Source organism: Nicotiana tomentosiformis, chromosome 1 (genome assembly GCF_000390325.3).
Source record: "Nicotiana tomentosiformis chromosome 1, ASM39032v3, whole genome shotgun sequence".
In the NCBI taxonomy this organism is placed as follows: Eukaryota; Viridiplantae; Streptophyta; class Magnoliopsida; order Solanales; family Solanaceae; genus Nicotiana; species Nicotiana tomentosiformis.
The window spans coordinates 26,208,127-26,224,559 of NC_090812.1; the positions used below are offsets into that span (position 1 = coordinate 26,208,127).

Here is a 16,433-nt window from a genome sequence, read left to right on the forward strand (position 1 = left end):
GGATCATAAGAAAATGACATCATTTCTTGTGGAGCGGGCCGAATGCCTTGGCAATATAGATGCATCTATGGATCGTGACGCACATTCCTCGGCAGTGTACACGACACTCTGGATAGGGCCGAACGGCCTCAGCAGAAATCGTGCCTAATAATAATAATTACACGATACCTTGATATTTTATTGTAGCTTGTGAAGCTAATCGATAAATTGGAAATTATTGAAATTTAAAGAATTAATTAATTCTGCTTGTTTAGGAAATTATTGTTGTTCATATTATTGACCCATAGTGAGTGTCAAAGTCGACCTCTCGTCACTACTTCTTTGAGATTAGGCTTGATACTTACCAGTACACGTTGTTTACGTACTCATGCTACACTTGGTGCACTTTTTGTGCGGGACCTAAGACATGTGCTATAGATGGACCTATCGACGCGTAATTACGTTATCAGTGAGCTACCTTTCTAAGCCGTTCTGCAACAACTAATGCCTCTTCTTGTATTTGTATTCTGTCTATTTTATTTTAGATAGTATTTAGAATTTTTGTATAATTTATTAGATGCTCATACACTTGTGACACCAGGTCTTGGCGCACACACTAGTAGAATTATAGATTTAATTATTTTTTTCTTGGTTTTTACTTAATTGGATCTTTCATATTTTTCTTAATTATTGCAAGTAAGAAGAGTTTAATTACTCGAATTTTTTTTAAAAGAATAAATGTATGTTTAATTCACTAGTTGACTTGCCTAGCTGCGATGTTGGGCGCCATCACGACCTATAAGAGAAATTGGGTTGTGACAACATGGTATCAGAGCACTAGGTTCACGTAGGTCTCACAAGTTATAAGCAAGCCTAATAGAGTCTTACGGATCGGTACTGAAATGCATGTACTTATCTTCGAGAGGATACAGGGTGTTGGAAAAACTACCTTTCTTCATCTCCCATCGTGTAACCGATGTAGTACTAAATATCTTTCTCTTATTCTCTCACAGATGGTGAGAACACGCTCTAATGAGGTTCCAGACCAGGGAAGAGCTACTCCCCAAGTTGTTAGAGGCCGAGGGAGGGCTTCGGCTCTAGCCCATGGTAGGGGACGAGGACGTCTGAGAGTTATTTTAGTTATGCCACCAGTGGATCTAGTGGAGGATCCGATTATCGAGGAGCAGGGTGAGGTGCCCGCAACTGAGCCATCTTCGGTGGATTTCACATCCGCACCAGGATTTCTCCCAAGTAACTTCATAATACATGGACATTCACTCTTAATTTTATTTATAACACTCCCCCTTGAATGCCCATTAGTAGATAATGTGACTCGTTTAATAATGTGCTTTTTGGTTGCCTAGTTAAAAACCTAGCAAGGAAAACCCAATGGGACAAAACTTGTAAGGGAATTTTCAAAATATATCTCCTATATATTTTTAAAAACATTTCTACCACATTTTCGACCAAATCGGTCGCAACTTTTGTAGGAAAATTTCGTTTGACTTCATTTCCGACCGATTTGGTTGGTACTTTTAAAAAAAATTAAAATGAAAATTCTGACCGAATCGGTCGGAATTATTTTAAAAAAATCCTACCCAACCCTGTCCCCAAAAAACAAAACCTCTCTTTTCTTCCTCCTCCTTCTCTCATCCTCATCCTTTCTCCCTCTCGTCCTTCTCCCCCGTCCCCAAGAACAAAATTTAAATGTATGTTTGCTCTCTCTCTCTCTCTCTCTCTCTCTCTCTCTCTCTCTCTCTCTCTCTCTCTCTCTCGTTTCCTCCTCCCTTCTCCCACTCCTTCCTCATCCCTTTTCCCCTTAATTTATTTATTTTTATCTATTTTTCATTATTGGTTGGCGGCGGCGGCATCATCTCCTCAGTCGACTTCTTCGGCATTTTTTCCGTCGAGGTAAGTATTTCATTGACATATATATCTTATTTTCATTGTTATGTATATAGTAATTTTCTATATATGAACGTCCTAGCTAGTTGAAGTTGGTATGGTTGAAATTTTAGGAATTTTAGTTTTTTAATAATATTTAATATAAAACAAAAGGAGAGAAGAATATGTTGAATTAGGTATGGTTGAAATTTTGGGTTAAACAAGAATATATTAAGAAATCCTAAATCTAATTTTGAATTTGTTAAGAATATGTTGAATTTTAAAATATTCAGTGATAGAGTACTGCATATGTAAAAATATGAAGTTTGTGCGATTGTAAACTCATGCATTTTTAAGTAGGTTGTTTGTACCAAGTTTGCAGCTCTCGTTTGTATCAATTGGAGTCAATTCATTATTCAGTCTTATCGTTTAAAGCTTTGGTGTAAAGTTTGTTGTACTAGGTTCATTGTTGCTTGTTAGTTTTATTATTAGAATGATATTAAATTTAGTTTTTTTCAATTTCAACATTAAGATTAATTTGTATATTTGAGAAATCATTTGTTAATTTGGATTATATGAACATTTAAGAATTTATTCAAATTTAATTATTATAGTTGAATACTTATATTATTTATAATAGAGATTAATGTGAGATTTCAAGTGTTAAAAAAAATTAATTTAAAAAATAAAATATATCAATTAAAGTGCTTTGACACAATGATATGTATATATCTAAAACGAACCTTTGAAAGAGTATAACTTTGTAACCAGTTTATATAAATCAAATTATTTTAAATATTTCATTTCTAGATATCTATTTGTGTAGATGAAATTTGTGCATCATAGATGGATGTATAATAAGAATCATCCTAATTGTGCAGGGTTGAGGGATGAATTTATTAAAGGGGTTACTGAATTTATTGCTAAGGATCAAACACTTGATGATTTTCTTATTGGAGGAAGGATTAGGTGCACTTGTTTGAAATGTAAGTGTGTTAAGTTATTGAAAACACACGAAGTTAAAGTTTATCTCTACAAGAAAGGGTTTGTAGAAAATTATTATATATGGACTGTTCACGGGAGAATCTTGCTAGTTTAGATGATGTTAACTTTCATAATTCTTTTGGTGGTAAGGACAGCCCCATTGCGGAGCATAATGTATTTTATTATGATTATATTACATATATGGCATCTAAGGGGAAGGAAAAGATCAAATCTAAGAAGAAAAAACAATATGTTCCAACTACCTCAAGGCAGAGTCTACGAACTTGAGGTCATCCAAACCCACTCTTAGCCAATTCTTCTTCTTCTCAAAATCAAGAACATATGAAAGAAATGAGAAAAGAAATTCGTGATTTTAAGCAATAGTTGGACTCCCAATTCAGAACATTGGTTATAATGCAGAAATTCATGAGAAAAGATGGGCATGATCTATCTGATGATGAGGATGAACAAACTGAATCTGATGTGTAGTAGTTAAGGTGTGGTGTTTTGGTTGATTGGTAAACTTGATTGTGAGAGACAACTTTATGTTTTTCTTGTAAACTTGAATGTGGGCTACTATTTGGATGTTTTTATGCCCAAAATTGTTTAGGTTTAATGGATTTGTTGGTTTCGATTGTGTTAATGGTTGGTATTGTTGGTTTAGATATTGTTAATGGTTGGCATTGTTGGTTTAGATGTTGTTAATGGTTGGTATTGTTGGTATAGATGTTATATTTGTTGATTGGTTTTTGGCGCTATTGTATTGTAATAGTTTAACAGGTGGTGTAGCTCAAAATTGAGCAGAATTCTGCCAAGTTTTACAGAAAATTCCGACTGATTTCCGACGAAAATAGTCGGACAACTGCCCAGATTTTACAAAAAACACCTAAATTTTTGACCGAATCGGTCGGAAATTAAAAAACAATTAATATTTAACATTTTTCGACGGATTCCGTCGGAAATTAAATAAATTTTATTTTTTATTATTTAATTTTAAATAAATAATTATTTTTATTTATATTATTACGACCGATTCGGTCGGTAAAATTCTGACCACATTGGTTGGAAAGTTGAAAATATTTCGTCGTCTAACCTTTTTGAACGTTCCGACTACTTTGGTCGTGATTTTCAACCGATTTTCGACCATTTTGGCGGTCGGAATTCTGCCATTTTCTAGTAGTGTCTTGAAGGTTGATATCAGTAGAGATTTGGTGATCAAATTAGCCATATTATCATTTGAACGAATCTGTTACACATTGATATCACCATTCATTTGAAGATCATGTGTGAAAAATAACTTTGGTGAAATGTGTTTTGTCCTATCTCCTTTTATGAACCTCCCTTCAATTGGGTTATGCATGTTGCATTGTCTTCGCACAAAATGGTGGGTAGTTTGTCACACTTGAAACCATATTTTTTTCAAATAAGATGTATTGTAGACCTCAAACACATACATTCTCGAATTGTTTCGTGAATAGCAATTATCTCAACATGATTAGATGAAGTAGTCACGACTGTCTGCTTAGTTAATCGCCAAAATATGGTAGTGCTTCCACATGTAAACACATAGCATGTTTGAGATCGAGCCTTGTGTGAGTCAGATAAATACTCAGTATCAGCATAACCAACAAGATCGGGACTGCAATCACTGCGAATAAATAAGCCCATATCGGTAGTCCATTTTAGTTATCGCAATATGTGTTTGATTCCATTCCAATGTCTCATTGTAGGAGCAGAGTTGTATCTTGCGAAGTCATTAACTGAAAAGTTATGTCAGCCTTTGTAGTATTAGCAAGATACATTAGTGCACCAATTGCACTAAGATATGGTACTTCAGGACCAAGAATGTCACGACCCCAATTTTACTCCGTAGGATATCGTGGTGACACCTAATCTTTATGACTAGTTAAGCCTGACATGTATAGAGAAATAGCAGAAATACAACTATAACTTCAAATAAAAACCTTCATACTATAATAATAAACGCAACAGTACACTAGGCAACACTCTCGCTAAAACTTGGTGGAACGGAGTCATAAGCTCTACAAGATGGTACTACAAGTCTCGAACTATGATACTGTTTGAAACAAGAAAGAAATAGTGGAATATCTAAAATAGAATGGGACTCCGAGGCCCACGAAAGTGGGGCATGTATACCTTGAAGTCTCCAAAAGAAGCTACTCAAATCAACTATAGCATCCGGCACGGGCAAACGTACATGGATCTGCAAAAAAGATGTGCAGAAGCATAGTATGAGTATACCACAACGGTACATAGTAAGTATGAAGCCTAACCGCGGCAGAGTAGTGACGAGGCCAGGTCAAAACACCTACTAGGATATAAAATCATAATGAAAACGTAATAACAAGAAGTAACGGAAAACATAACAGTAAGTAATATGAAATAAGTTAATAACATAGACTAACGAAAGGATTGTAAGCATAGAGGTAATATAAGGGAAACAATTGATAAGAATCACAATGTTCATATACAGACAATAACCAATAGAACAAGGAAGAGCAAACCAATAAGAAGTGTTCCCACCAAATAACCCTTTACAACATGAGATAAACAGCAAGAATCACAATGAGGCACCGCATCGTATACAATAGGAATCACAACAGAGGTACCGCCTCGTATATATCAAGAATCACAACTGAGGTACCGCCTCGTATTCACATTTCTCAATTTAAATCATAATCTTTCCTTATGCCGCCGCGTGAGCCTTACATTTAAATAGTTTTGAAATCATTTTTTCCGAAATAGCTACACACACTTTAGCACACTTTATGACGTTGTGTTGCTTCACGTAATTCCTTTACAAGCAATGCACACATAAGTCCCACCTTATGCTGCCACATGTACATTAACCCTTATCCTTATACTTGACGCATGAGCGGCAAACTCACATCATAATAAGAAATTGCACCACAAGTGCCCATATGTCACAACTTGATAAAAATCAACAATATCAATGTTTCCACAATAATAGCTCATGGATCCACAACAATGTGTACAAGAATATCAACAATAATAATGAATGTAAAAATTCTCAACAAGAAAGATGTCTCAACAATTAACCCTTAGCCTCAATGTGATACAACTTTCACAACTTCAACACGAACAACACAACAATGAGAAAGATAATGTGATACAATATACCAATCTTTTAATCCAAGTCCCTAGCCATTACGCTCTCCGTACAGAGCGACAAAAGTAAATAGTAGCCCAGCAGCAGCGATATGGCCACCACGCCACCGTACGGCGGTGGAAAAACAGCAGACAAGTCCCAAAACATGTGCATTGCCATTGCGCACAAGCTCCAAGTGGTTTCATCTCCAAATTCGAACCCAACTACTTCAAACCTTCAAAATACAACAGGGATCACTGTAGCAAATTTTTGCCTGGGCACTTCAAAAACCTGGGTCAAATTTCATGATTCAAAGCCGTGGAGATTGTTCTCCAAGTCAAATACCAGCTTCCCACCAAATTTCAGCCATTCCAACCATGACAATCGTTGTCCCCCGATGTTCTGCAACTCTCCGATGAGCACCAGGTGGCCGAAAATGGAGTTCCCACTGTCAAAATTTATCGAAACCAATGCGAAATGAGTTTTGCTGGTGAAGAGATTGTTTCTAACATCTCAAACCACAACAACAACAGCCCAATCGTCTCAATTTTGCAAAAAATGATTTATGCAGAGTCGAGCATGCCATGTGTTCGACAAAATGCCACAACCATATCTAAGGACCAAATTGAGGGGCAATCTATTTTTCATGCTTCCCAAAGTCTCCCAAAAGATAGTCGTCAAGTCAATTTACAAGAACCAACTCAAAATAATGACGATCACAGGTCGCCTTCTTCACCGGTTACACAAGTGATTGTCAATGGTGTTCCAACTGTCCAAGTTGTGAAAACCCAAGAGGATAGACTTCCTTCTGCCACAACAAATGTTCTTCCACTAATTCTGATCACCACAATAAAGCACAAATCCAAAATCCTCAACTCTTGGCTTCAGATAATATCACTCCTCCTTCAGTTCTTGCTGCAGCAGTGCAGACCAATTTAGGTAATCAAGCTCCCTCAACTGTTCAAAACCTTAATAAACCAATCCACACTCCATCCCTCAAGGTGTCTTCTAATTTTGAGAGATCAAACATCCCCAAAAGGAACCAAAAGATTAACACAAAACCCCATGAAAAAGCTGTGCAACCTTCCCAGCCCAACCCAGTTATGGTCATCACTCCCCAGCCCAATGCTAGCCAAAACAAAGCCAAACAACTAGCTAATATACCCCTTCCAACACCACCAACAGTCACACACTCGTATGTTAATAGGTCGAGAGCTAGGCATGAAGCAGAAATAACTCCCATTGAATTCTCCCCTCCCATTATCACTACCAAACAAGGCAAACCAGCAGTTATTTTTAGAAGAGAGGATTATATGGTGAAATTTACTGACAGATGCAAGTATACAGTAGTGGGCAAGTTTGCAACACCATGCCCAAGATGGAAGTGATCAGGAAAACCTTTATAGCTCAAACTGAACTCAAAGGTAGTGTCAAAATAGCTCATTTTAATGCAAAAACAATATACATTGATTTGGACAATAAATACGACCACTCCACAGTATGGACCAAGCAGTACATGTACATCCAAGGCCAAATGATGAAAATTGAAGCATAGAATTCAGTGTTCAATCCTAACGAGGACTCCCTTATTGTTCCAATATGGATTGTAATCCCTGAACTACCCCGGCACCTTTACTATATGGAGATACTTACCCCTTTGTTGTCTCATGTTGGTAAGGCTCTTTTCCTAGATCTAGAAACTTTTCAAAAAACCAGAGGTAGTGTGGCCAAAGTCAAAATGCAGATTGACCTCACTAAAGAAAGACCTAGTCATGCTTTGCTAGGTTATGATGAATACCAAGATGCGAATGGAGATGGTTAGTGGCTTGAAGTACAATATGATAATGTTCCTGCATATTGCACCTACTGCAGACACCAGGGCCACTCACTATATGCATGCCAACTCATAATTAGGGATGAGAAAATAAAAAGAATAAAGGAAGAAGAAGTTGCTGAAGCTAGTGAATCCCAGATCAACAATCAAAAGAAGGCCAAAGATGATGCAGGTACAAGCAAAAACCAAAAGAAGACACAAGGAGAAAAACCAAAGGCTTCTGCACAAGACCAAAACATGCAAAATTCAACAGAGCACCAAAAGACAACAAGTCAACAAAATGCAGTAACTGAAATATCAAAAGATGAATGTCAAAACCAAAAGAAAAAGGACTTCAAAGGCACCAACCAAAGCAAGAAACATCAACAGGCATACATACCAAAACAACCATCACAACAACATGCCATCAATCCATCCACCATGCAGAACAAAGAGTCTAGTATGACTTTTGTTTCTCACTTGGTGACTCCAGGTGTTCTGGAATAAGTCACCCCTACTATTGATCAATCCCCTACCCCTAATGTTAATCTGCGTGAAAAGGATGCTCAAGGAGGTCAGGAGAAACCAATAGAAAAACAGAAAGGGGCACCATCAGGGGTTGGGATTCCTCGTGTTTTTCATGAGTGTGCTTTTGCACAATTGACTGACCATGGGATTGACCAATCAATCCCTGCCACCATAGTCTTAAATTCAGACAAACAAAGGGAACAACAGTAAGAAAAGGTGGATATTGAGGAGGGTTCTGAGAACCTCATTTCTGAAGAAGATCACTCTGCAAAAATGAGAGCCTTGCTCAAAAGAAAAGCCCATGCTACAACTGATTTCCAAATTCAGCCACAAAAGAACAAACCCAATAAGAAAATAAGGAAAGCTATGAGAAAACAAAATGCAGGAATAAGTATTAATGAACCTACTAAACCTCCTGATGATAACCATCTTTTGAGCCCTGTAGTTCAGAAAATATGTAGTCTTGTTCCTAATGAATCAGAGGAATCCCCTACTTACAAACATGTTGTAATTGCCAATCCCTCCCTTAAAACCCCTGGTGGAAATGACTTACCAACCAATGATGACAACCACTCATCCAGAACACATAAAGTCATTCATGTTCCTCTCAATAAACTCCAAGAAAAACAACATCTACATCCATTAGAAAAGGTCCTAGAGGAACCAGTCAGCAGATATTCTCCTTGGGAAGATGAACACAGGCCAATACAATCTGAGGATGACATAATGGGGGATCAAGATGATGAAAATGGGTCTAGTAAGGGAGATCCTAAAGAAGAACAACACTATGATCTTCTGATTGCTGCAGTAAATGGATATCCAAATCAGGACAATGCTACACCTATAATAACTCCATCAAGAATGAGACCCTCACCAAGGATTACCAGAAGCAAAGCTACTAGGAGTAGCAGTGTTCCACCAACCTACAAAACCTCCTCCTCTTTCCAATGATTAGTACAATCATTTGGAATGCAAGAGGCATCAGAACCTCTGGAGCTATTGAAAGGCTCAAAATTCTGAAACACGTTCACAAATTATCCTTTATTGTTGTCTTAGAACCTTTCTTTAACACCTCTCATATCAACCATTTCAAACTCCAACTCTCCATGTACCAAGCTACCTCCAATGTTAATAATAGAACCTGGGCTTTTTGGGACAAAGATTTCACTGCCTCAGTTACTAATCATGATGAACAAAATTTTACCTTAGAGATGAGACATGTTGAAAATAACAACTCATTTTTCCTCACAGTAGTCTATGCCAAATGCAAGCCAATTATGAGAAGACCTCTTTGGGAGGTGTTGAGGCACAAATCTGCCATTTATGACTCTCCTTGGTTAGTGATTGGATATTTCAATATAATTTCTTCAGTTGAAGAGAAGATATAGGGAATTCCCTACAAAATGAGCAAGGGTATGGATTTTCTTTGCATGATTGAAGACTGTGGATTGGTAGACTTGGGTGTTTATGGTCCGAAATGCACTTGGTCCAATGGTAGAGAGCAATGCTATATTGTTTGGAAAAGGCTAGACAGGGGCATTGTGAATGATCAATGGTTAGATGCATTTCCCAATACTATTGCCTCCCATCTAGCTTCAACAACAGCAGACCACAATCCCCTCCTCATGGAAATCAATGTCAGGCAGGACATTGGCAACAAGTACTTTAGATTTCTTAACTTCTGGGTCAATAATGTTAACTTCAAACCATTTGCTAAAGGCATATAGTACAAACAAGTGAATGGGAGTGCTATATGAATATTCCATCAAAATCTTAAGGCACTTCGCATTGGTTTAAGTAAATGGTCAAGATAAGAATATGGTGACATTTTCCAAAAAGCAAAAGAGTTTGAAGAACAAGTGAAGACAGCAGAAATGGTTTTGGCTCAGACCAATGATGAATCTGATAGAGCAATAGTACATGATCTTAAAGCTCAATACATCAGATACATGAAGTTACAGGAGATATTTCTAAAACAAAAAATACAACTACAGTGGTTCAAAGAAGGTGAAGCCAACTCTAAATACTTCCACAGTATTATTAGAGGTAGAAGAAGGAAATTCTATATCCACAAAATCAAAGATGAGAATGGACAGTGGATTCAAGGTGATGAGGCTATTGGTAATGCAACATGTGAATTTTACCAAGACCTTTTCACAAATCCAGGAGGAGCCATCAAAGAAGATTTACTGTCATGCATCCCCTCCATGATCACTCTAGAAGATAATGTTATTCTGTTTGCAGATCCTATCTTATCTGAGCTCAAAGAGATTGCCTTTTCTATGAACCCCACCAGTGCTGCAGGGCCAGATGGTTTCAATGGCAAATTTTATCAATCTTGCTGGGACATCATTAAGACTGATCTTCTAAATGTTGTATTAGCTTTATTTGGTGGATGCAGCATGCCAAAATACATGACCAATGCATGATTGGTTCTCCTCCCCAAGGTGGAATTTTCCAATTCCCTATCTGAATTCAGACCTATCAGCCTCAGTAATTTCATAAACAAGATCATCTCCAAAGTTATATGTACTAGACTTGGGCCTATACTCCCCAGAATTATCACTGCTAACCAGTCTTGCTTTGTCAAAGGAAGAAACATTTTGGAGAACATCATGCTTGCTCAAGAAATTGTCCATGGTATCAAAAAACCAAATGAGGGCTCCAATGTAGTCATCAAGTTAGATATGGCTAAAGCTTATGATAGGGTCTCTTGGAGCATCACTTGTATAATGTTGAGGAGAATGGGCTTTTATGACTGGTCATTGATATGATATGGAGAACCATGTCTAACAACTGGTACTCAATCATTGTAAATGGAACTAGGCTTGGTTTTTTCCACTCTAGAAGGGGATTAAAGCAAGGAGACCCACTTTCCCCTTCTTTGTTCATCATAAGGGCTGAGCTTCTGTCTAGAATGCTTAACACCCTCAATCATGATCAGTTTTTCAATGGTTTATATATGGAAAGAATGGGCCCTCAAGTCAATCACCTCAGTTTTGCAGATGATATCATCATTTTCTCTTCTGGGATAAGATCCTCACTTCAGAAAATCATGTGGATATTGAATAAGTATGAGGATACTTCTGGCCAACAGATCAATAGGCACAAAAGTCATTTCATGACCTATCCTTGTGCATTCCAGTCAACTATTAGAAGAATCCAAGCAGTTACAGGTTTCTCCAGGAAGTTATCTCCTCACTTACCTGGGATGTCCATTGTACACTGGCAGGCTGAAAATCATCCACTTCAACAACCTTACCTCCAAAATTATGGGAAGAATCAGGGGTTGGCATGGAAAAATATTGTTACATGGAGGAAGGGCTACTCTGATAAAGCATGTTCTCCAATCTATGCCAATCCATCTGCTGTCAGCAGTCTCCCCTCCTAAGACAGTCATGAAACAAATTGAGAACTTAGCAGCAGACTCCTTATGGGGCATGGAAGATAACAAAAGAAAGTACCATTGGGCATCATGGCACAAGTTATGTTTCCCTGTGGGGGGTCTTGGCTTCAGATCCATTAAAGACATATGCAAATCAATGGAATACAAACAATGGTGGCACTTCAGATCTACTCAATCTTTGTGGAGTAGCTTTATTAAAGACAAGTACTATCAAAGATCTAATCACATCTCCAAAAAATGGGATACAGGGCAATCACAAGCATGGAAAATATTAACTTTTAACAAGAAAGAAGATGAAAATAACATCCAATGGAGATTTCAATATGGAAACTGCAGCTTCTAGTGGGATAACTGGTTAGGTCAGGTCCTCTAGCAGCTCACAAAAATGAAAGAGGCAGACCTAGGAATGTTTCAGTCTCCTATTTCTGGAATAATGGCCAATGGAACCTTCAAAGACTCAATGAGAGTGCACCAACTCACATGATCCCTGTGATCATTCAAACCCCTATCTTCTTCAACAACAACTTGCAAGATGAAGTTATTTGGACCCCTACTACTAATGGCAGGTTCACATGTGCTTCTGCATGGGAATTAATCAGAAAAAGAAGCAACCCAACCTCTCCAATAAGATGACATGGCACAAAAAGATCCCATTCAAATGGTCCTTTTTCAATGAAATAATCGACCATCTCTTTAGTGTGGTAACTTTGCCAGAATTGTGTGGAGAAAATTTGGAGGTCCTGTTGGAATTCAAACTGAAGACATGCCACTCAGAATACTACTGATGAAGTGGTGGCATCTTTGCAGTCACAATGAAGTACAAAGGCTCATCATACACACCGTGCCTATCATAATCTGTTGGAATTTGTGAAAGAATAGGTGCAGTGCCATATGGAGCCAAATCCTCCTCTTTGACCAAAGTTTTATTCTCCATTAACTCTGACATCAACCTGTTGCTTAGAGCCAACTTTCCAAAAATCAAATGGCCCCTCAACTGGCAGGAGTTATACCCCTTCATTGAGAACCTCCAACATCAAACCATATCCACTCAGGTAGTTTGGAATAAGCCAATCCATGGCTTTGTGAAGATCAATAGTGATGGGAGTGCACTCACAAACCCAAGAAATATTGGAACAAGGGTGATCATTAGAGATCACAAATGTGCATTTATCCATGCCATAGCTGCTCCTTTAGGGGAAGGTACCAACAATTTTGCAGAAACAGAAGCAGTTCTTTTAGGAATCCAGTGGTGCTTGAATAATGGATTCACTAAGGTCCATTTGGAATCTAACCCTGCACTTCTAATTCAGTGGCTTACCAATGGCAAAAACTACCCCCGGTCTTTGAAGATTAAATTGCAGTAACTTTCAAATCTCTGCATTCAATGTGAAAGTTTCAAATGCTTAAACACCTATAGAGAAGTCAACTGCCCTGTTGACTCACTGTCTAAACTCAGCCATGAGCTCACAACATTGACCAACCACACCTCACCCTCTTCTCTGCCTAACAACATCAGAGGACATATCCTACATGACTACTTAGGCACACCAGCCTTCAGACACAAGAAGGTCAAGAAGCTGAAGCTTCCCACACAGCAGGCCACCAACCATCCTTCTCCTCATGGTTGAAGTTGAATTTTCTGAATTGGGGACAGGTTCTGTGAAAGAGGCCACCACTCACCATGTTCAAGTCCATTGGGAGGAAAGCAGTGGTGACAACAGTTACACTAATATTTTTTTCTTTTTTGCAGGTACTACCCATAATGTTCTGCACAGTCCATTGGCAGTCATCCAATGTGTGGTATTAGCAACCATGTTGCTCAATCTATTGGAGGATTATCAATGGTATGTTGCAAGCATTGAAGTCCTATCTATCACCTCCTGGAAATCACATTCACACCCATATATCCTCAAAGATAACAGAACCAGTAACCACAACAACCTACCACACACTCCAAACACCATCACACCAATCAACGCTACATATCATTCTAACCATGAACAGAGAAGCCACACCCTTACCTGTGACAAGAAAGTCTAGCAAGAAATGCAATTCACACCACACAAAAAAGGACCTTCACTCATCTACTGCCCAGTTAACCTTCTTGCTCCTAGAACCCACAAGAATCTAGGAGCATAACTCTATCATCAGCAACTCCACAACTCCCATTCCAACTTGCCTGCAGCATCATTTGTCTGCAACAGCATCACTATCAGTGTTCAAGTGCTGAGGTTTGATCAGGACACACTTAGGGGATCAAACCTAACTGTCCAATATGTCACTACTATTATTAGCCCCCAAATGCAGAACGTTATGCAATAGCTCCAACAGCAACTCCTCAATGCTACTAGTTCTCTCCTTATACTCTTCTATTTTTTTGATAAAGACAACAAGCCAAGGCTAAATCTCTTCTATCAACTTCACTATTCAGAGGCATCAAGTTCACTCATCTAAATGGATCTCAGTAACAACTGGCTTCAGCTTGGCTTTCTTTGTCAAAGCTAAGTTGAAGATAGCTCCTAGCATACTCGCATGTTTTTTCGTTTTTGCCTTACTCCAAAGGGAGAATCAACCTATTTTTTAGATGCAATTGGTACTTCACTCCACATAGTTTTCAGGCATCACTTGGTTGTCATGTGTGGATAACTAATTGCATTTCAGTCATCTTTTTGGAGGTAAGATTTATGTCCCCCTCCCATGTTGTACTAGTCTTGTTTATATTTATGAAAATAATCCTTATGCACCATGCCTAGTGGACTACTTCAAAAACAAATGTGTAACCACTATACTAAATAAGAATAACTCACAATAGAAGAGCTAACTTATACCGATGACTTCAAATAAGGATAATCAACAATGAAAGAGATAACATGTAATAATGACTTCAAATAATGATAATCAACAATGAAAAGGAAAATATGTAACAATAACTTCAAATAATGATAAATCAACAATGAAAGAGATAACATGTAACGATAAGAGAGGCAAGAAGTCCAACTAAAGCATAATACCACAAGAAATAACCAGTCATTTAAGGCATATGAAGATAGACTAACACAAGTAAGAGTATATTGACTATGAGAATTTAGAAAATGATATGCCAATTCAATTAAAACATAAAAAGAGTCTAAGTAGCCTAAACCGGTCAAAAATCACTTATAACATGTGTACCCACTCGTCACCTTGCGTACCCGGATTTTACATAGCACAAACGACACAATCAATTCCAAATCCTAATGGGTAGTTACCCCACACAAAGTTAGGCAAGATTTTTATCTCAACTAGGCTAATTCAACTCTCGAAAATAGCTTTTCCCCTAAAATTCGCCTCCACATGGCTCAAATCTAACCAAAATCGTCCTAATATTATCAAACAATGCAAGACAAATAAATTACAATAGATAAAGCTAAGATATTTTCACTTTTTTCAAAACATCACAAAAGTCAAACCAGGGCCCGCCCGGTCAAAACCCGTATCCAATGATAGATTCCGACTATCCATGACCCCACGAGTTTGTATATGTGATTAGTTTCAAAATTCGAGTCCAAATCGACTCTCAAAACTCAAATTCTTATTTTTCAAAAACTTGACAAAATTTCACAAAATTTCACTTTGATTCACATGATTTTGATGTTAAAATCTAATATATATTGATGAAATATAGTTGAAAATAGATTAGAATCACTTACCCAAAGTTTGTGGATGAAAATTTCCTCTCCAAATCGCCTCATACCGAGTCTAGGGTTCTAAAATGAGAGAATGTGTTGATCGCAATTGCGATAGAGGCTTCACAATTGTGAAATTAGACATATCGCAAAAGTGAACAATTGTTCGCAAATGCGAACCAAGCCAAAATCTTATTGACTTCGCAAATGTGAAGGGGAAGTTGCAATTGCGACATCTGAGCCTCCATTGTCACCTTCGCAATTATGAGGCTGGTGCTCGCAAATGCGATAACTGAACACCATCAATTGCATTCCAATGTCAAATTTTGGCAAAACAACACAAATCAACCTTCAGAATGAAATCACGATACGAAGCTATCAGAGCCGTAAAAATATCGTTCCTGGATTGTTTTCACAAAAGCTATAGTTTGGTCAACATTTCTAACTTAGACTTCTAAGTCAAGAATCAAAGGGTCTGAATCAACCCGAAAGCTACCCGGAATGAAACTAACCAACCCCGCAAGTCATAAAATCATAAACACACTTGTGTGAAGCATCAAAAGGGAAAACATGCATAATTACACAAAATAATCGGTCTGGTGGTTGCAAAGAAGCTCTTCGTTCTTTTCTTGAGGTCAGAACGGATGTAAACTTGTTTCAATACCTTTTCTATGTAGACAGATTGATGAACAAAAATCATGTTTGCCAAATATTTAATTTGCAAATCGAGACATAATTTTTTGTTTCTGGTATCGTTCATCTCGAATTCCCTTTTTAAATAATCAAATGCCTTTTGGAGTTTTGTAGGAGTTCCAATAAGGTTTATATTAATCAACATATACAACAAGTACAACAAACTATGATTTATTTTTTGTATATATAAAAATACATGGACAAATTGCATCATTTATATAACCTTCCTTTAATAAATACTCACTAAGGCGGTTATACTACATTCGTCGTGATTGCTTAAGACCATACAAAGATCTTTGCAATTTGATTGAAAATATTTCTCGAAATTTTGAATTATGTGTGTCAAGCATT

The 16,433-nt window shown here is 37.6% G+C and overlaps 1 protein-coding gene and 1 long non-coding RNA gene across 2 annotated transcripts; both read left to right on the plus strand.

Moving 5' to 3' along the window:
• Nucleotides 1–1,582: 1,582 nt before the first annotated feature.
• LOC104119912 (uncharacterized) lies at nucleotides 1,583–3,541 on the plus strand. The gene is made up of 2 exons (XR_691556.4): nucleotides 1,583–1,890; nucleotides 2,745–3,541. It is a non-coding gene; the product is annotated as an uncharacterized lncRNA (long non-coding RNA).
• A 3,749-nt stretch (nucleotides 3,542–7,290) lies between these two features.
• On the plus strand, nucleotides 7,291–8,297 carry LOC138904754 (protein pxr-1-like). Its single transcript, XM_070193261.1, has 2 exons — nucleotides 7,291–7,334; nucleotides 7,850–8,297. The coding sequence occupies exons 1-2, from the start codon at nucleotides 7,291–7,293 to the stop codon at nucleotides 8,295–8,297; spliced, it is 492 nt and encodes a 163-aa protein (XP_070049362.1).
• The last annotated feature ends 8,136 nt before the right edge of the window (nucleotides 8,298–16,433 follow it).

Excerpts from the sequence above, each read along its gene's own strand:
- LOC138904754 (XM_070193261.1), top strand. The coding sequence starts at position 7,291 with ATGGTGAAATTTACTGACAGATGCAAGTATACAGTAGTGGGCAA. Across the intron at positions 7,335-7,849 it reads AAGTATACAGTAGTGGGCAA|ACACCAGGGCCACTCACTAT; the intron begins GTTTGCAACACC and ends CACCTACTGCAG.